Source organism: Pseudorca crassidens, chromosome 21 (assembly GCF_039906515.1).
Source record: "Pseudorca crassidens isolate mPseCra1 chromosome 21, mPseCra1.hap1, whole genome shotgun sequence".
Taxonomy (NCBI): Eukaryota; Metazoa; Chordata; class Mammalia; order Artiodactyla; family Delphinidae; genus Pseudorca; species Pseudorca crassidens.
The window spans coordinates 12,761,191-12,783,460 of NC_090316.1; the positions used below are offsets into that span (position 1 = coordinate 12,761,191).

The window sequence follows — 22,270 nt, forward strand, 5'->3', positions numbered from 1 at the left end:
GACCTCTTGTGTTCCTTACTCTTGGGTGACGTTCTCTGATGTGCAAAGGACCACTCACATGAACGTGGGGCTATTCCCATCAAATGAATAGTTTTCTCTTGGAATATTTTTGGGGGCAATGAGCAATTAATTTGAGTTTCTATCCGTGGAATGGATAGAGCTTGTAACAACCTGATTTTCCACAAATTATGGGAAGTACATTAGGTGTAGACTGTGATGTTATCATTGAAATGAAAGCAACAGCTATAAGATGCTCTCACCGCATGATGTCACTGACACCAGCTGGTTGGGGACCAGATATTCCTGTAATCAGGACATGGCTTTATTGACCAACGGTCACATTCCTGGGGGCCTGCACTGTAGAGCCTCTGGAAGAATAGAATGGCTTCCCCTTCCTCCCAAGACTGGCCTTTTCTCCCAACTCTTTAGGGTGAAGGCTTTCCAAAGAAGTCTGCCCCCAATTCACATGCTCATAGGAGATATTTTACATTTGCAGTGTGAAAATGTCTATTTGATTACTTGTTGGGATATAGTGACTCAAGTTTAATTCTGTTAGTACTAGAATTTCCAACTAAAATAGCACAAGGCTATTTCATTCTGTTTTCTGTTCATGACATAATGAAATCGACTGGAGCAGTGCTTGAGTATCTCCAGAAAACCAGAGTAATCCAAGTCTATGCATATAATATGTTGCAGATTAAGATGTTACTATATTAATAGATGATTTTTACATTGTATGTCAAGCTCCCATCAGCCTAAAACGTGGAGCGTTCTTACGCTGATGTATGTAAAGCTTCTTCTGTTCTCAGGCTTCTGGTTTGGTTCTTCCTACAGCCTTGTAAACCACTCCAACGTACCCCAGCTCGGAAATAACAGCATGGCCAGATCAACCAGTGGGTCAGAGAACATGGGATATATGTGAATTTGCAGCAGGTAAGGTGATTTTAAACTCTAAGTGAAAACTGGGAATCTAAAAGCTGGTGTACTCAGTACCATGTTGGTAAACTAACCATAGATTGAAGGCAAAGAAATCACTGTTATAGCTGTATGATCCCTTCTAAAGAGAAAGGAAATTAGTTAGGAACTGAAAGGGAAGAATAGACAGGGGGAAAAAAAAAAGGGTTTCAGCTCATAGGCTCTAAATTCTGCAGGCTAAAAGGAATGATGATTGGTCCATACCCATAAATTCAATCCCAAGATGCTCTGCCAATGCAGAAAGTTGACAAAAAAAAAAGAAAGAAAGGGAAAAAGTTTCAGAAAAGAGCAATACACTGCACTCCAAAACACATTACACACGACTATTATGGCTCTGTGCGTGCACATTGAACAGACAAACGGCGGATGGTTAAGGAAGCAGTGCTCAGGTACGCCCCCATGAGTCCACAGAGGGAACTTCTCTTTTAAGAGGTGCGCAAATACCAGCACACTGTGTCTTTATTAACCCTTAAAAGACCTTACTGAGGGAGAAGTTGTACGGCTGAACTCTTCTCTATGCTATTTCATTATTTGGGAATAGAATACTGTATTTATCATCAGAGACAGCATTTGGCATTATTTCATTCTTCTCTTTTCAAAAGGCAGACTTGAAGTTCCAGGGAGGTGAAATTGTTTTGCCCAAAGACACACAGTGGCAGAGCTAGGAGGTGAAGCCAAGTAATTTGGTTGGAAAATTTCATCACAATGGATTTATATAGCTATGCTCTAATATTTCTTGTTGCTTTAGTTATTTTTTTAAAACTACTTCCTTTTCTCCAAACCTTCTACTCTCTCCACCACTTACATGACAAGGAGCAAACATTTCTGCTCAAAAAGCCAGACGGGGCACTGGGGCACTGGAGCCTGCTTCCAGTTTTCCATATAATTCCTGTGTGGCATAGGACAGCTCTGAATGCCTCACTTTTTCAATTGGTTGAAAAAAGAGGCGGGGGGAGGATGCAATTCCTGGGTTCTTTAGTTAAATTTAATTTACTACTTCTTCAAATCACGAAGAGCCAATTAGATGATCACTTCCCAGTGCTTAGCTCCGATGCCCAGATGACAGCTGAAGGGCACAGGCACCCAGGGAAGCTGCAGGGCTGCCCAGGGAAAGGGACTCAAAGTTGTGTGCTCACAGCCCACAGTCCTGGCAGACCTGACTGACGAGGGACCGGGATTGCAGGACCAGCAGAACCTGCACAGGCTCAAGTGACGAAATGGGGCCGAAAAACCAAAACAAACAAACAAACAGAAAAAACCAAAAACCTCTGGAAAGGACCCATTCCATTCTTGAAACAAAAAGTTGTTAACCAAATTTCATCATGTGCGGCCCTTCAGGATTTCCTTATTTGTGCGTGGGTGGTGGAGAGGCAGGTGGGAAGGAGGGGCAGGATAAAAACAGAGGGGTTCTGTGGTCTATCTTTCTTCCCTTGGTCACTGATTAGAGATGTACCAGGACAGTCCCCCAAATATGACAAGGCATCTGTTAAGTTTGAAAACATGTGGTAGAGGGGTATTTCTCTTACAGAAGCATCAGTTTGGACGTGAACAAAGCCCCTCATATAGAGAAGGGAAAGGAGGAGGTTAAGTATGTTTGGAGTCATCCTCGTTTCAGGTCCTTTCTCTGCCATTTACCTGTTCAGTGACTTTGGACAAGTTAATTTCTTGTTGACAAAATGCTTATGATATTGATAAATGCCTCACAGGGTGACCCTGTGGAATAAAGGAGACATGAAGTATGTCTGCCAACAGCAGAGGGGTTCAACAGCGTGGGGAACAGACATATCTGGAGATTTACTTTGGGCCACTTACTGCATGGATGTAGGTTTACTTCTGATTAATTTCACGGCCCTCAAAACTCTGATAGCTCCTGGGATATTTCAAGAATTTAGATTTAAAAAAAGAAACTTGCCACCTCTTAAGGAAATGAAGTTTCCTAGATATAAAAAATCTATATCTATATATATAGATATCTAGATATATAGATAGTGCATCTAGTAATGATAAAGAGGCACTTTATATAACAGAGAGTTCCGTTTGCCTTGAGTCCAGGGTACTCAGGCAAATCACCTACATTTTTCATAAATTTAAAGCCAGAGGATGTAGGGTTACTTTGGTTGCACAATGTTCACAGCAAAATTAACAACTTTTTCCAATCCAAACGAATTTCTCTTGCCTCTGTGCAACATTCAATTTGACAGACTGACATTACCCCCCGCATTTGTTTCCTCCATATAAACTTCGGAACATCAAGATACCAAAATTCATTTTCCGAAGAACTGATCATAAATTTCCTTACGCATTTACGTGAGAAAGTGACTCAGTTTTTCTCCCTAGAACCCTCTCCATCTCTTGCCTTTTCCTCCTACGTCAGTAATAATTTAAGGGTTAAAATCAAGAGATAACTATAGAAACTCTTTCCAGAGAAGAGAATCATGATTCCATGCCTACGTGAACACTGCTAATTGTCTATATTAGTTGCATAGAAAGCTTGGTTAAGTCTTCAATGAAATTAGTAGCATGCTCATGCATACATATTACTGCATTTACAGTTTTATAGGTAAGTCTGTGAGCCTAACTCTAATTTCATTTCATGGGAAGTCATTCATATCAGGCAGCTCCAATTTCAGTAATTCAAAGGGAAATTGGTACTTAAAATTGGAATCTCTTCTGGCTCGAAGCCCTAACAAGGAAACAAGCAGAGGCATGCATCGGTCACACTAGTCCCACAGCAAATGCTCCTCGAATCTATCTTTACTATTGGTGGCTACATTTCTTTCATTGTGAGTCAAGAAAAGTAGGAGACACACACACGTTTCATTTTCTGAAGAGGTCGTTACTTTCTATCTTTTCTATTTAATCTAATGTTGGCTTAGGCTTATTACATATCCTATGTTTCCTATTGAACTTCTGCCTGGCCACTCCATTTTTCAAATTAAATTAGTGACTCAAAAACACGAAGGTTACTGTAAACAATTTAGTTTCCTTTTCTACATGTGATTTCCTGCTGTGCAGTAAGCAATATAAAAAATTAATTTAAATCTAAGAGTCTTCAGAAACTATTAAATATGGACTCGCTAATCCTTTGTTTTAGGATTTTTAGAATAGTTTGAAGAAAATTGATTAACCTGTAGGTTAATTTAAATTTTCAATTGCATTAGAGAAAAGAACAAGAAAACAACTTTTTTAAAAACTGAAATTGTCCATACATGCAATTATAATTTCTGTTAAATCTGAAGACATTCAGGATTTTGTTCCTTAACATCTTGGGTCTCCTTATGCAAATAATCTCAAAGAGGTAGGTGTCCTCTTGACTTTCTGCCCCTCTGAGGTTTCTAGAGGGGTCCTGTCAATGTCATTTCTAAATAGGAGCAATTTAGCACCTGACTTCTAATTTTCGACTTACCTTTACAAATGTAGATTTTTTTTTTTCACATATACCAACCCATATTGCCACTGAGCCCTTCGAAATGTAATAGGAAACTCTCTCCTTCCTTCCAAGTTTCCACATGCCATGAGCAAGTATTGATGCATTCACAAAAACACACACAGTGAAATCTCACTAACGCTCAGCTGGAGTTAATGATAATTTTGTCATAGGTTGAGTGTGTCTTTATTCTGCTTTCAGCAAGATACACATGTTTGATAAAGAAATTAACTTCAGAGAGTTTTTAAAACATTTAGAAAAGTCAACACAAATAATTTAGGCACTAGTAACCTATGGTTCAAAAATACTTTTAAGGCTAAGTTTACTCATTCTGAGAATATGCCTACAAGTTCTAAAATTGTACTCTAATAGTCTATAATTTGGGCTATTCTATAATTACTTCCTATTAAATGTTAGTTTATACATGACCTATTTGCTCCATACTGCCTGTAACTATTGAAGCTGTGAGTGTTTTCTTTCTATAACGTCTATAAATTGATTATCGATTGTCTATCTCTCTATACACACACACACACACACACGCACTCTCTCTCACACACACACACACACACACACACACACACAATGATGAACACAATCCTTTCAAGTAGGAATTCAGTGTCAAGAAGGGTGAAATTTGAAGCTGACTAACCTTGACAATATCTTCCTAGAAAGTATTATAAATATGTTTTATTTCAAGGAAAATGGCTTCCTTCAAGAACACTCTATAAAATATACATGTGTTCCTTTCTTTTATATTTTAAATCAGTTTTTATAAATCAATAAATGTCCCATAGGACACCCTGACCAGACAAACTGTATTAAATCCTAATAATGTAAGTTATGTGTTAATAAGCATTTAAAAAATTGTACATTCTTTTAGGATGTGATTCTTCAACTGAAAATGTGGTTGGGTAAGTTGAACAATGTTTCTCTTTGAAGCTGGGGAATATCTTTTCTTTTAAAATGTATGTTATGCATTTCAAACTTTATGAACACCAATAAGTAAATTTTAAACATTACCATGGTGGCAACACTTTTTAGTTTTTGTGTAGCCTTCATTGTTACTTGAACATAAAGTTCCCAGAGCAGCAAACATTTATTTCCCTACCTTCTATGTGAAGGTCTGCAGAAATAAACATTGAGAATTTAAGACATGGAAGTTAGAAAATTAACTCTGGGCAAGACGATTTTGGAAAGCAGCTTCTGATTGAAGGCTCTTGCTTTTCCAGACGTGAGGCAGCGCTGATGCATAGTCACTACAGATTTTGTTGGTAAATGTGCTTCCTATCAGTCTTTGTTGAATCAGATTAAAAATGAATGCTGCTTTCCTGGACATCTTCCAGAAGTGCCACTGAAAGCTTACTAAAGAATTTATTCAAGGAATCACACTCAGATTAAATACACAGTAGCTATTTTAAAATTATATCTTATGAAAGAGAAAATGGTCTAAAAGAGAAGCTGAGAACATTTTTTCAGGTTATTACCATCAGATCTCACTGCATTATCATCACTTGGGGGGAATATCTTCATTTTCTAATGCTTTTCTCTATCTGGTACTTCAACATTGCTTTCAGTGCACAATGGTATTCCAAAATTTTAAGTACAATGCACATGTTCAGAATTTTCATTAAATTCTAAAATATAAATGTACTGAATTTACACAGTCACATGGATTTGCTAAATCTATGTCATTTGAATACAAACACATTTCTAAAAGGAAATTACTATATTAAGTAAAATTCTACTTTTACCTTCTGTTTTTACTTTCCATCTTATCTACCTTTGTAACAATATTCTACAGCTGTAGAGAGAACAATTCTGTCCACTAAAGGCATTTTAAAGATTCTGAATAAAGGGGAGACCGTGTTTGAAAATTTAGCAATGCCAATTTACCAATTTTTCACAACATAAAATGGTCTGTAACATAATTTTTGACCTGTAGCCTTTGTAAATACATAATAAGTACCACCTCACTAAAAAAAAAAAAAAAAAAAATAGTTTGACTAGTATGGGCCTAATCGCCCCATAATGCATATGAAATTTCTTTATTCTTCCATGTCTGTTAACATAAGGAACAGAATCTTATTCTTTGCATGTATACAAGTAAGAGTCAAATCTCATTCTTTCAGAGCCCCCAAATGACCAATTGCTATCACTGTTTCTTGTGTTACATGAACTTATACCCTAATACGCTATGTGAAATATTTCTTGGGGGTGAGAAATTGACAATCTGAATCAGAGGTTGACAAATCCATTATGATGCTTTTGTAAATAAAGTTTCAATAGTACACAGCCATGCTTATGAGTTCATGCATTGTTTATGACTGCTTCTGTGCTACAGTGGCCAAGTTTTCTGTGGTTACGACACTGACGGTATGGTCTGCAAACACAGAAGTATGTACCATCTGATCCTTTACAGAAAAAAATTTGTCAACCTTTGATCTAAATGGATAACAATATGGAATCCATTTTAAATATAATGCTTTGAAAGCTCCAGAATTAAAAGCTACAGTCCTTATTCACAAAAGCAGGAGAAATACATAGTTTAGTTAGTTATCCGTGCAATTATATACAATGTGAATTATTGGGTCCTTTAGGAATGATGTCCAAGACTTCATGAAGCCACAGAAATCGATCAAAATTTCCCAGTTCTCATTAAAAAATATATATCTAGCAGTGAACTGTGATATTTCAAGGTAACTAATAAATATTTTAAAACAAACAATTTTCCTAAAATTATTGCTGAAACTAGAATAACATAGATAAATGATTTAACAATTCATCTAAAAATCATTTAGACCCAAATCACTTTTTTCCTAAACAAGGTCAATAGAAGCCTGGCTATTTCCTTTGCTGTAAGATGTTTGTTTGTTTTTAATTTTCCTACTCAGTGCTTTTTTTAAACTTAAATGCAAACTGTTTGGTTAATGAAGAGAAACATCTGCACTCTTTTTATTCTGTTTATTTGTTAGAAATAACACATTCTGAACCGAAATGAACTTACCATCATTTCAAGTGTGTACTGGTTACAACTTAGCGAACATCCTTTTCAGGATGGGGTCATTTTATAAAGAAGATGGACTGTCCAGTGGAATGATTTTATTTTATCAATAAAAGTGAGACTTTTAAATGCCTTTATTATCATCGCACTGTGTGATACAGACTATCATTTTGTATCACATCATTCAAGATCAATTTCAGAAACATCGGAGCCTCACACACCTATGAGCATCTCGGAGCCAACTAGTCATGAACAGAGGAAGTAATACAATCGCTTTTGTTAATGTTCTCATGCGACAGGCAGAGGCAGTCAATGTTAGACCTGGTAAAACACATCTAGCGCTAGGTGAAATCTGAGGGAAGATGCAGCAACAAGAAAGCAGCACCGACTGAGCATGCTCCTATTCAGGCAGAGACAGAAAGGGAGTGGACGTACTGTAGAAGCTGGCCATTACGTAGTTTTGGCAGCGATCACCAGTAAACTCATTTGGGCACCTGAGAGAAGAAACAAAAAAAAACAATGGTAGAAAAAACAGAGAAAAAGAGAAGAGGTGAATATATGCTAGAAAGAAGCTCCTTCAGTGACATTTGATTGAACTTGGTGAGTTCACCCTCAGGAACTGAGTCTTTGTCCTAATCGTGGCTTTTGGACTCTGGCATTTCCCCCAAAGGGTTAAAAATTTGGACAGAAATGATTGATAGAAAGATCCCAGCATTTTAAGTGACCGCATTCTCTCAAAGGGAGTCACTTGAAGTGAAAGCAGATGTTTCCTTTAACTAGGTTTTCTATTTGACAGCATTGGTCCAAAATGTTGGAAGGAAAGGAGTTCTGGTTGGCTGGCCCGCCATGATCACCAGCATCACCGAACATCCTGATGGGTCATTCTTTTATAAAACTGATGACCATTGGGGTCTGTGTTGAGACCCAGTTGAGACCCAGACCCCAGTTAAACAAGGTCTCATTGAATGGGTTTATGCCCTGAGCGGTTAAACCATAATTAGAACAAAAGGAATCAGTCACAACTGAGTTGTAAAACCACCAAGCGGTAGTGATTGTTGCTGTAGTTTGGGGGAGAAAGCAAATTTCAGATTATTTTAACATACTTTCTTGGGTTTGGACTTTCATGGGCACATTCTCAGTACATCTCGCTCCAGTGAATCCAGGTTGGCACCTAGAGGGTAAAAATGTAATAAGCAATCGAACGCTAAAGACACTGAACTTTCAGAGTGGCAATTTCCTCCTATGGAGCATGGAGACTCCTACAAATGACCTGGTAGCTGAACAACATAAAAGAAAGGAGAAGACAAAACATTCAGAAAACCATGTCCCATGAAAACTGCGGGGTATATATTTCTGTTGTTTGCTTCAGTCTTCATAAGATCAGTTAACTGAAATTTAACTAGAGTGGGGTTGAAAAGTTGAAAAGAAGTGGCAAGTTCTGGGCAGCTAAGTCATTTTCCCTTGGGCATTTCTGAAGTTGTCACTGATCAACTGACTCACTGTGTTAAAACACCGGTTTCGGTAAGAGCTTATAAGGTTCCGTCCACCATCTTTTATTGTTTAAATGATTCTGAGCTTTTTCTTTCGTAGACACCATTTTGTACTTCATTTCATAGGTATCTTGATAAGTGAAATCAACAAACTACAATAGAAGTCAAGCACTTTCACACTCTAGTGATTACTGACAAGAAAAACTACATCTCTTTTTGTTTTAAAGATATTACAAATTAGGTCTTATTTTTAATGGTGAACGGAAGAGGCAGATTTTTATTAGTACAAATTTCACTTCATCCAGTTATCTCAAGTCAAAGGCAAATACACTTCTAAAATTTAAACAGTTATTCCTCTACTGAGGTATTTAATAAATGTCATTTTGCTTTTAGGGTAAATTGTTTTGAAACTGTATAAAATCTACATTTTACTCACTCGTATACATTTGCCTATCAAAATTCCAGAATCCTGGTAGAATACTGTTCTTAAAGCCTTGTGATGGGGCTGTGCCTAAATATGGAAGTCCTTTACAACTGCTCTTTTTGTTGCTGTCACTCCAGTAACTAAAGCATTTCAGAATGGATTCATTTTACCCAGTATCATACTCTAATTCATCAAAAAGTTCCAGGACGCAAATATACCTCTTACAGGTGCTCCACAACCACAGCCATGATTATTAGTAATAGTTCATCTAGGCCATAACCATCATGCACACACCTCATGATTTACTTACAACCCTTTCTTCTCCAGAGTAAATAAAAATAAACACCATCTTTTTGGCATCAAAGAGATGTGAATAAAACGATTCATTTTTGCTAATATAAGGTTGATTTTTTTTCATTTCCCTTAAAGCCAAATTCAGCGCCAAAAAATGTTCTCAAGTGATTTGGTACATCTGCTTCACCTATTTCATGAAGAATGGCTTGTAAGAATAAATACTAGCAGTTCTAGATTTTCAGCCCTATAAGTACTTGAGTAAACAAAGTATAATTATGATCATTAAAAATAATATCGGGGGCTTCCCTGGTGGCGCAGTGGTTGAGAGTCCGCCTGCCGATGCAGGGGACACGGGTTCGTGCCCCGGTCCGGGAAGATCCCACATGCCGCGGAGCGGCTGGGCCCGTGAGCCATGGCCGCTGAGCCTGCGCGTCCGGAGCCTGTGCTCCGCAATGGGAGAGGCCACAAGCTTAACAACAAACATCTTGTATTGATACAGTTTTTTCAGTTCTTCAAAATGTATTTTTTTAAATGAACTGGTTATTTTCATTTATAATATTTTTGCTTCAATGAGTAGAGGAAGATCTGCCTAGAGAAATACAGAAATAAGAACTATAGCCTGTGAGGTTGGGTCATTTCTCATGAAGATGTCATTCTGCATGCTTCAATAAGAGTGCCTTCACAGGTAATTTAAGAAAAATATACGGAAACTTGTTTTCCATATAACTTATTTGACATAAAAAGTTTTGAAGTACATGGGTTGGTTTGTTTGCTTTTGCGGTACGCGGACCTGTCACTGCTGTGGCCTCTGCTGTTGCGGAGCACTGGCTCCGGACGCGCAGGCTCAGCGGCCATGGCTCAAGGGCCCAGCTGCTCCGCGGCATGTGGGATCTTCCCGGACCGGGGCACGAACCCGTGTCCCCTGCATCGGCAGGCGGACTCTCAACCACTGCACCACCAGGGAAGCACTACATGGGCTTTTTATTTGTATATTTGTTTCTGAACCAGGACTATATAAATCCATATAGACATACACTATAATTAAGTAGGTAATTTCAGACCTAAGTATATTCTATAATGACCATTTCATCTTAAAAATTTACATTCTTAATTTGATCACACAATAATCCACTTGTTTCATACAAAGAACATGGTATAAGATATGTGAATATGGTATGTGTGTGTGTGAGAAGAGAGAGCGGGAGAGAGAACCATTGGAGGTAAGAAATGCACGTATTATTTAAGGATCATGAAATTAACAAATAGCTGAGAGATCATGAGTCCCTTAAGAGAAGAAACGCCTTTACTAGAAGATTGCCATTGATGCATCTAGGATGACACTTTTGAGATCACTGGTCACAGGACAACTAGATGAAGGGGATCAAAAATCTTACCCAATCAGTTTTCTAATTCGTACAAGTCCTGAGATGATGTTTCCTAGGAAACTAGCATTATCTCTATCATAAGATGATATATCAATAGAATATCTGGTGCAGTAACATTAGATCTGCTTAAGGTATGCCAATCCTTTTTGGAATTATCAGCTATAACCGAACCAGAACTCTCCTTTCACTACTGTTTACTTTCACTTAGATGGATTTTCTTAGCGTAAAAGCCTTATTATTATTCAAAGTGGGGTCCAAGGACCAATAGCACCAGCATCTCCTGGAATCTTGTTAGGAGACACGTAGAATCTCAGGCCCCCATCCATAACTACTGAATAAGAATCTGTATTTCAACAAGATCCCTAAGAGATCTGTTTGTACATTAAAGTTTAGGATGTCAGGGATGCTGACCTCCAAAAGGCCCTCTACCCTGGCATCACAGAATCTTGCTGCTTGCATGTGAGAAGCCCATTTGGCTTCATTGGGCCTCAGCTGTCCTCAGAGATAAAATGAAAGGATTTAACTAAGTGATTATCAAAGGGTTCTCTTACCACGAAGGTTCTGGGAATCACCCTCACACATGGAATCACTGTGCAAAAACCCAGACATCATTTCTTCTGAATGTGTTACCAGTCAGGGAGGACTCAAGAACTTAAAAAATAAATTTCTGATAGAATGGATTTTTAAGACAATCTGGAGGCAAAATAAATTTCAAATACCTATTCCTAAGCAATTCAAGGGTTCAGCGGCTATAATCATTATGTAACTGTTGTGGATGTCTAGAATTGCTACCAAATCAGATGGAAGGAAGTGGAAACAGTTTCTGCATAAGCAAACTGCAGACTGCATTGACTGGGTAGAGGAAGCATATGCAAATGGAAATGCACCTGATCTATAGGCTCTGATTAAATTCTATGGAATTACTTCTAAAAGAATAGGCAGACTGGCTGCTGACATATTTCTTTATTAGCACTGTACTTTAAGCACCCAATCTATCGCTTTCTTCGGAGATAAGAGTACGGTAAATTTAATCTGATTTTGAACAATATTCTTTGGCACGAGTCTGAGCACCTTCCAAGAATTTTATGTCTTAGAAGAATCTGTTTGAATAAGAACCGAGCCCCTATTTTAGCTCCAAAACTATATATACCGTTTGTTTTACTGATCAGATTAGAAGATGGAAATATTTTTTAAAAAATTTTAGGGCTTCCCTGGTGGCGCGGTGGTTGAGAGTACGCCTGCCGATGCAGGGGACACGGGTTCGTGCCCCGGTTCCGGGAGGATCCCACATGCTGCGGAGCGGCTGGGCCCATGAGCCATGGCCGCTGAGCCTGCGCGTCCGGAGCCTGTGCTCCGCAACAGGAGAGGCCACAACAATGAGAGGCCCGCGTACCGCAAAAAAAAAAAAAAAAAAAAAAAAAAAGTTTAGTATTTGCTCTTAACATGATAAACTATCTTTGTTCTATGATTGTTCTTCGTGAGATGAAAACTCATAGACAGTTTTGTCTGAACTGAACTGAAGCAGCATCTCTTCCAACTAGCATCAACTCTTCCCTGAGTGCCATATCCTCACCTCTAGACATCCACACCCTGGGAGAAGGATTCCTTATTTGGCTCTCACATTGCACGCTGCCCTGATCTCTTCCAATGTCCTTACCTATCTGTCTCGTGATTACCTCTTTGTGAGGACGCTGACCACATTCTGATCATTTTATAGCTCTAAAGTTTAGCCTGGCTCATGAAGGACTCTCATAAAATGTTAGTTAAACTGAACCTGATTGAGAATCAGACTGCAGTGTCCAGTAAAGGACTGTATTAAGGAGAATCTCACAGTCAATTGATTTGCCAGGTACAGCTCAATAACCGGCTTTTATTTTTATAGTTTGTGACCGACTCTCTCCTCTGTATACTTCCAAATAATTTTTTATAGGAGCTCCCAGTATCCTCCTTATAGACTCCCTCCCTTAAATAGAAACCTTTAAAATGGTGTCTGGAATTTGGAAAAGACTCTAACTCTTTAACAATAAGTCTATTACCTCAAATTTAAATCCTGTTACTGAAATACCATCTTACCTAGGATTCAATAAAGCCATTACCGTCGAGTAACCAAGACTTCCGCACAGCATCAGTAAAATCAAAACTGTTCTTAATAATAACCTTAATACACGGTGACAGTCCTGATACACTTACTATGTAATCGATCATCAGCTCATGCAATTTTGTGAAGCGATTTAGTGCTTGGTGTATCTTTTACATTCTAATTGAATAAACTATTTCTCATTTTTTTTGGTGGAGACACTAGACATATAGTCAAAGATATTTCCAGAACTCCAAGAAACTTCTGGTCATTTAGGGTTTGCTAATTTTACAAGCCATTATAAATGGTTTTGTGGTTTTTTAAATTTATGGTCAGTTTATAAACCATCCTTAGACATCCTTTCTCTTCCTTTCTTTATTTCTTGGTTTCATTAATTTTCATTAGGTCCTCCCTTGATCAGGCAGGAGAAGGGAAACAGGTTTACATATGATATTTTGTCTCTATTTAGTCATCACTCTACCATGAAATATTCAGACAATTTTTTAGATAATTTTCTTCCAAAAAAGAAAAGCCCCTATTTTCTTTTCACTCCACCTCAGTACTAGTTAACTGGGGTATTTCCTTCATATTGTACAACAGCTGAAACAATTTCTTTGATGTCCATGTTTACAAATATCAAGTAATGGCGATGCCAACAGATACATATTGAGGATTATCGGTGTGTTTAAGTGTTAGACGTTAAGGACTTTTGCTCGTACTCTGTAAACCAGAGCTGGCAGTGTACACACCAGGTCAAACAGCGCTAGTTTGTTTTTCTACAGTATCATATTGCAAGGGCTGACTTTTCTCACCCCTTCACTCGGGATTCTGGCTAGAACTCGCCCACTCACTGGCTGAGTATCTGTGTTGTAGATTATTCTTTCCCAAATGGACTGTTACTATTAGTCTGCATTTTTCCAAGATGAACTTCGTTCTTTTATCCACCATGAAGTGAAATTTCTTGAGGTCTGTATATGCTTTTCTAATTTGTGTTTTAGTGTTCTTTATGGTATCATCTGCAAAAGACATTTATTTCCTCAAGGGAATGCCTTCTTCAGTACCATTAAAGAAAATATTAAATATAATATATGCCTTCAATAACATTTCGTTCAGATCCAACCTTATACCTCCCCATCACTGATCATCCCATTTCTTTTTTATTAAGATCTGGGGGCTAGTTCTCAATTCTTGAGATAACAGTATACATAGAGTGGCCACAGTGGACTCATGGGTAAATACTGAGGGGGGGAAAAAAAAATCTAAGTTATCCTGGCTCGCCAATGTTGTTTTTCAACATCTAAGACATACAATCCCACTAATGAGGCTGCCAGTGTTTATGAATTAACCCCTCCTTGTTTGAACCCTGGTGCCCTTCCCAAAGCCCTGTTTGTACAGCTTGTTCTGAAACGCTCATCTGTAGATGAAAATCCTTGCCGTTGTTTACTCTAACTGATGTATCCTTTACTTCGGGGTCAAACAATTTCATCGGATACGGGCTCAATCTATGGCCCATGCATCTACGTGTCCTTGTGACACAATGACTTATGGACTCGGCTAATTTGTGGTTTGGTTTTCCTCCCTGGAGGATGCCCTTCCCCGTCTCATCACACAGCTTAGCGATTCCAAACTTTATAGCTCCATCTACTCCAGCCTCATTTTATGATGAAACATCTAAATATTCACTTTTGACTTAAATCATTCAATAGAAATATTTCAGAACGGTGCATTTTATTTTAAATAGACTATATGCTTCTCAAGGCAAGGGCTGCATGTACTTCTTTCCCTGACGGAGTCTCTGCCTCTGGCTGGTTGTGGTCCGCCACGGTACATTCCCTTAGCTCCCTAAATTCTCTTCATAGCACCAGCACACCAATCATTTATCATTAAATTCATTACTTGAAATACATTGGCTACTCACAAGAGCCTACAGACTCCGTGAGGGCAGAGACCTCGTGATTTTGCTCACCACTTCATAACGGGCACAAGCATAGGACTTGCCTCTTAGAAGGAGATCAATAAATACATGTGGCTGCCTAACTGATTTCAGGAGAAAAAAAGGAACCAAGCTCTTAAGAACACTTAGTGTACCTGATTTTACGCCAAACTGCAGCCAAACTGGTTTCTATAAGAACAAAAGGATTTGCTTCCCTCTGTCTTCACGGAAGTCAAAAATGAGCTAATAAATACCTAGGAAGTACAAAGCAGGAGTCTAGATACAAGAGGACACAGAAGAAATAGAACACGTGGTCATGTGAAGAGCTGACTATCTACATCTAAGCCACAAGAGTCCCGCCCACTCACAAAGGTTGCTCTCCCTGTCAAATGTTACAGAAGGTAAGTGTCACACCCACTCTGAAGGACGAACGCTTCCAGAGCTGGCTGGACTCCAGGTCTAACCCAAAATACATCCCTTTGCTCTATTCCAAATTTCTCCTTCTACAGCCATGATGATGAGGCCACAGGACACAACCTGAATCTGAACCATCACCCCCTTAATTATGTTAATTCAGCTACTAATATGTTATAAGTATCATCATCCACCTCCTCATTGCTATGCCAGGATTTTATAAAACTGTAACCTTAGCTAGTGTCTTGACTTTCCTCATCTTACCCGGTCCCCAGATGTCTCTAGCCTGTATGGAAGTCTCTCTTCCGTAAGCACTTGCTATGTTTATGGTATCACTCCCCTGCTCCAGAAGTTACTATGACGCCCGATTAGCTATCACGATGTCCAAAGTCCTCTGCCTGGCTTTCAGAGCTCAGAAACTGACTCTCCTGTCTAACTTAGTTTTTTTGTTTTGTTTTACTTCCCAGAATGGAGCTGCTCGTCTAGCTATGCATGTCACTGGGTCTCATGGGAAGATTACTACAGCCTCAGTGTCTGCCTGGTATATGGAAAAAACTCCATAAATGATGACGATGTTTATCAAGTCTTCAACTAATTCCAGTCTTTTCCTTCTTTAAGTTCTCATTACCATAACAATCAGCACTGTACCACTTGGGATATAGTCACTTTAACTGATGAACTATTTTAGTTACTCCATTTCCGTAAATAGACTAAGTTCCCAGGGACCAGCGACCATGCGTCATGTTTTCTCTGCGTTTTCAAAAATGCCTGGCATAGATGTAGCTGTTCTATAAACAAGTGTTAATTAATATTTCATTTACAGAGTTTAATTTATTATAGCAAATTTGTTGTGACTTTATCTCCTCTAGCTATATATGTTTCATAACTATCTCGATAATAATGTGTAATACAATATAGGCCCTTATATATACTACATGGTTTCATAAAAAATAGACAAAATCATAAGTGCATGGTTAAAGGCACCGCCCGTCTTCCTATGTTTTGTTTGCTTTTTGTTTCTGTTTTTTGTTTTTACATATAAGGAAGTTATTGATCAGAGATATTACATGATTAAATGAATGTCAAATGCAAAGTTATAAAGCTAGCTGGTGGCCCCAACCAATCAGATAAAAACTGCTAGTGTTAAATAAAATGAAGAATTGGGAATTAAATATAACACAGTCTGTTAAGACAGGTGTATATATTTTTCCAGTGTCTACAGAGAGAACGTAATTCTACCATTTATTTTTTATTATAAGGAAAAAGCAATCTTGCTTCCCCAGAGTTAGAAGTGCTTTAGCAGAAATGAATTCATTTAATTTCACTGACTCCCTGGGAAGAAGTTTGGAGAACATATTAACTCTATGTTATAAATATACTGTCCAGAGAGTTGAAGTGAAAGAGCTCAGACTATTCACCAAAATTGGCGGTTAAAACTCTAATCCCCACACGGGGAAGGCACATCTGCCCATAGGACAGCATCACGGGTTTATAAATACGGTGTGGTATAAAATCATTTTTCGATTAAAAAAAAATCACATCAACATCTTCCAAAATAGTTCTCTAAGTAAAGCTGTTCAGAGGAGCAGATATACAAGAACAAGGGGAGAAAACAGGAACATCTGGACAATGTCACGTTCAAACTGTCCTGTTTCTTTGAACCATGTGACTACATGGGGTACCAGAGGGTAAAAGACGGAATGATACTTTTCTGGTCTTTATGCAATCTGGAATAGTAACTGTTTTTTTTTTGTTGTGTTTTTTTCCCCAGGATAAATTTTAAATTACTATAGAGAGAAGAGAAATATAAAAGATGAGATACACCACAGAAATTCCCACACAGTTCCCAGAGGAGAAGCCCAAGTAACCAGCAAACCTCTCCTCAGAGAAGTGTTTAACTGTTATATGGTTAATCCATTTGGAACACCTTGTTCTAAACAGAGAGACAAAAGAGCTTTGCTGTAAAGTCTTCGACTTCAACTCCCAAAAAGACAACAGTGGATGAGATGACCAGAGAGACTACTTTGGAAACTCGCGTGCTTGTGGTGTTTCTGAGTCATGTCTTTAGCCAGGGGTAAAGCTGATTTTGAATGATGTGGCACATGCTTCAGAAACGTTTTGCCCTAGACAGATGGACCATGTGGAAACTATGAACTGGCTTCATACACAGGACCATGATGAGCCAGTGCAACACTTTCGTGTTTTCTGTTTCTATGCAAGTCGTCCAGTGAACAATATAATATCGTAAGACATGGTAAATGATGTGCCTTGGTTTCACTTCTGACTAAACTATTTTTAATGTTATAGATGTTTTTAATACAGGGATTAAAAAACAATTAGACAAATTTAACAAAAAAGGCATGACATATTTTGGATAGTGAACATATTCCAATTCTTCCATCAACGTACTGGCTTGCTCTGATGCATCAGTAAAGACATGGTGCAAAAGGGGGATAAAACTGATCAAAATCACAGATGTCAAAGATTTTCTTTCCAACAAGATCTCGTAATAAGCTTTAACGCTTTTCTGAAAGATTATATTACCAAAAAAAAGATACAATAAAATTATAATGCCAATTTGCTGAGAACTAGAAGACGATTAGCTTGGGGGAAACAATATTCATTCATGGGTTGCTGCTTTAATAACTGTTGGAGGAAGACAACATTTCACTTTAAGATTAGAAGAATATATAACAAGTATTTCTTTCTGGATTGGGCTTAAAATTTAATGAAAAGCTGTGTGGGTGAAAAAAATTCCAGTTGTTGGCACAATACCAAAATGGAACAAATGAACAGCACTTAGGCGATAGCACTTTTTGTACAGGACATGGGAGGGCCACAGAAGAGCTGAAATTAACACGTGGAAAATAACTGCACTGGTTCCTAAGAGGTATTCAGAAACTATCATATATACTCACTCAGCTTGTAAATCTTTGCAAAGGCTACGGTGAAAAATGATCATGTTTCATTATTATAATTAAAATACAGTGGTCTCAGATGCTTTTCTAAAGAAGTAAAAAAGAGAAAACATAGATAATCTGGGTACAATTGTTTAAAAAGGAGAAGATTTAAAGGAACTATAATTTTAAGTGTTTTTTTCAAGTGATTAAAACGTAATTAGGTTGTATGTCTATGACAAGGACAGAGTAACAGGATTACGCATATAATAAATGCACCTCATATTTTATAGATTATAATTCTCAGCTTCTGGTATTTTCTATTTTCATAGAGAAAATCTTACAGGAAACTATAAAATGTGGTCACTCCCCATGTACACACTGCTATATTTAAAAAGGATAACCAACAAGGACCTACTGTAGGGCACAGGGAACTCTGCTCAATGTTATGCGGCTGCCTGGATGGGAGGGGCGTCTGGGGGAGAACGGATACATGTACATGTATGGCTGAGTCGCCTTGCTGTGCACCCGAAACTATCACAGCATTGTTAAGCGCCTATACTCCAATATAAAATAAAAAGTTAAAAAATAAATTTGGTCATCCCCATTCACTATGATAAGTATGGGCAGGGAGGAATGTTGGGGCTGTATTCACAGCAAGTTGGCAGAACCAAAGTCTAAAACTGACCAACTTTAATTCTTTGCTATAGGTATGCTGAGTTGAATATACTGGTGATCAAAAAGTGAATCTTTAATTTTTTTTTTTTTTTTTTTTGCGGTACGTGGGCCTCTCACTGTTGTGGCCTCGCCCATCGCGGAGCACAGGCTCCGGATGCGCAGGCTCAGCGGCCATGGCTCACGGGCCCAGCCGCTCCGCGGCATGTGGGATCCTCCCAGACCGGGGCACGAACCCGCGTCCCCTGCATCGGCAGGCGGACTCTCAACCACTGCGCCACCAGGGAAGCCCGAATCTTTAATTTTAAAACAATGAACACTGAGAGTCATAAAATCCTTCAGACCTGAAAGAAATGATTTTTTCTATATACTCTTTCATTTTTATCTTGCTTTAAAGCTTTGAAAAGACTCTTACTTATTAACTTTATCTTGGCTTATAACTATTACCTATATCTATGAAAGGGATATTTAGTAATTGAAATTAGAATTTTACTCTTGTGATTCCTAGTCTTTTATTCACCACAAAAGTAATAAAGTATAAAAAGCATAAGATACTATAAGGATAATAAAAGTAATAATAAAATAAAATAATTAAATAAATAAAAGACTATAGCTACTTTTGTAAGTTGTCCGTTTTCATTGATAAAATCAGCCACACAACCAGCAAAACTTATCTACTCTGCTTCTACTCTATTAAAAGGAGAGATTTTGAGGGCAAAAAAGCAGATCTGGGAGGTACTTGCTTACAGCCCTGAGGTCCCACGAGACATTCTGCACATAGCCCGTGTCTAGATCAGCACAGCGAACAGCAAAACGTTTCTACCGAAACGGCATTTTTGTTTGGTGTTATGGTTTTAAAATATATGTCCTTTAAGATGCATTTTATTACAAACAATGGAGGCTTTCTTAGAAAAGGGACTTAAATGTTTGCATACTATTTATATGATGTAAAAGGGCATTGGCCTCCTTAATGATTTCTTGCACCTTTTTTCTCATTTTGCTAATTGCTCTTTCTGTTAGCTCACCTGTCTCTCTGACAAACTTGTTCTCCTTTGTCAACGTCTGGGTCACAAGCTAGTAATATTCTGGAGCCGGAGATGGTTGTTCTGATGAGACGGTTTCTTTCTCATTTAGGACAATCACTGCTACTTTAGAGCAGTGGGACACAGCTCTTAGTCAACGGCCAAACAAATGTGTATTTTTCACCGCATATTCAAATATCTTTTACCACATCAAATGATTTGAGTCCGTGGCCCACAGAGAGCCTAAATACCAAGCGCAGACGAAATGCATGGCACAATGAACAGGTGCTTTTCAATGAGACCTACTAATTTTAACTGCACGGTTCAAATATTTAATGTGACCTTACTGACAACATCTTTGTTTAATTCTGTCTGTTGAGAGAGAATAACTGTGATACTTCTTAATGGTTCGTTAACTCCTTCAGGTCATTGGAGAGAGCGCCATTCTAAATACATCTATAAATAACTGTAGTACATGAAAGAACACTCTTGCCTTCTACATGCAATGATGCGAAACACACTAAATGCCTTTCCAAACAAATGCAAGTTGCTGGTTTTTCATTAGTGAGATCGACCTAAATTCCATTTTTATAAAGGAGTTATAAACGAATAAGCTAATGCCAAGTGTAACAGATGTGTCAGTAAAGAATCTTCTGCCCTTCTGCTCCTTTTAGTTGTCCTATTCGTTTTGCAGGTGACCACTGGGGTAAAAAGGAACATCATCTTACAGCTTCATCCATACATTGGATGGAGACGTAGGTATCCAAAGTTCCAGACCTCTATGATATTTGCACATCTCTCTTAGGTAACAACGAGGAAAACCACGAGGAAAGCAACTTTATAAATATGAAGGCAAAAAAAACCCAACCCACCTTGAAAAAAGCAAAATAACATTCTGGATATAACAGAGAAGATGATAAATGGTATGAACTTTTCACAACACTTTAAAAATAAAACAGCATTATTCAAAGGATGCAACGAAATTGGAAAAAGCAGCAACAATACATCATGAGACATGGAATCATCTCAAAGAAGCAGTCATGGACATAAGCCACACAGAGGATTTCTTACTTGCACAAGTATCTTGAGGGGTTTGAAAGGTCTTTCACCATGAAGCACTCGCCTCCATTCACACAGAAAGTTTTCTCCTTCTCTGCACACTTGACAAGATGGCTTGTCCCAGTGGTAGATGTAGATGTGGCTGGATAAAAGATAAAGAAGGGGAAAGGTTTATACCCATCTTTCCCTCTTCTAAGCAGCCTTTAATCTTAAATTCTCTTAAAAGGAAGAGTTCATATAAGATACGGCGTACTCCACTAAACTTTCAGGCTTAATAAACAACACCAAAGACATTAAGTACTTTCTGGGTGTAATTAAATATAATAAAATTATAAAAGTAATTATAGTTAATTAATTGAATTATAATTAAATAGGCAACAGGTTCAACATTTCTTACACCTAATACTTTATCTTCTAAGGAAGTTGGAAAAGAGAACATCTATTGTCATTAAGAAAAATACATTTTCCAGGGAGGCTCAAAAATAATGACATAAATTCACATCAGTGCAACTGAATGTAGATATCAATTTTTAATGGCAACTAATTAATAAAATTATTTTATTTTAAAATTACGTGATATATGTGTATGGACTTGATATTTTTTAGACATATGTATAGCAAAGAAAAATCCAAGGTGGCTTATTTGTTCCTAATGAAAAAAATATTCTTAATTGAGCATGTATTAATGTATAGATCAGGGGGCATTCTGTTCAAAATTTCCATTCTATTCTAATTTCTACTCAGAAGAATATTATTGAATGTCTGATTGCCATCACGCTTCTGAAGAAATACAAAGACAGTCTAACATTGCTACATATGTAGAATAAAGCACTGCAAAATTCATCCATTCGAAGTAGGAGTAGAAACAAGTTTTAATTTTGGTTTGCAGCGTCTTCATGTGATAAATCTGATTATTCACTTGCCTTCAATCTTCACAGTTATTGGAAAGTCAGGCTGACACTGATTGCTCCACCATTAGGTGCAGGGATTAAACGAAGCCAAAGTCCTGAGACTGTAAGAGCATTTAGTCTCAGAACTTCTCCCCACTTACGGTATTGGGAGCACCTTAAACACTGCTCAGTCTCAACCCCAAACAGTCTAACTCACAACATAATGTTTATCGCTGACATTATCAGGATGAAATGTAAAACCAACGTGTCCAGCCAATGAAGATTCTATTTACCCTCCCGGGGT

The 22,270-nt window shown here is 38.0% G+C and overlaps 1 protein-coding gene across 14 annotated transcripts in view; it reads right to left on the reverse strand.

Moving 5' to 3' along the window:
• The window catches only part of NRG1 (neuregulin 1), a 1,014,644-nt gene that overhangs the window by 15,770 nt on the left and 976,604 nt on the right, over positions 1 to 22,270 (reverse strand). For 5 of the 14 annotated variants that reach the window (XM_067721985.1, XM_067721984.1, XM_067721981.1 and 2 more), the window contains 3 exons: positions 21,089 to 21,218; positions 7,842 to 7,900; positions 1,180 to 1,203 (listed from right to left, as the gene is read on the reverse strand). In XM_067721985.1, coding sequence (XP_067578086.1) covers positions 1,180 to 1,203; positions 7,842 to 7,900; positions 21,089 to 21,218 — 213 coding nt within the window. Of the gene's footprint in view, positions 1 to 1,179; positions 1,204 to 6,616; positions 7,901 to 8,509; positions 8,578 to 21,088; positions 21,219 to 22,270 lie in introns of those variants that run through there. The other 9 variants (XM_067721987.1, XM_067721983.1, XM_067721979.1 and 6 more) reach the window with 3 other exon arrangements.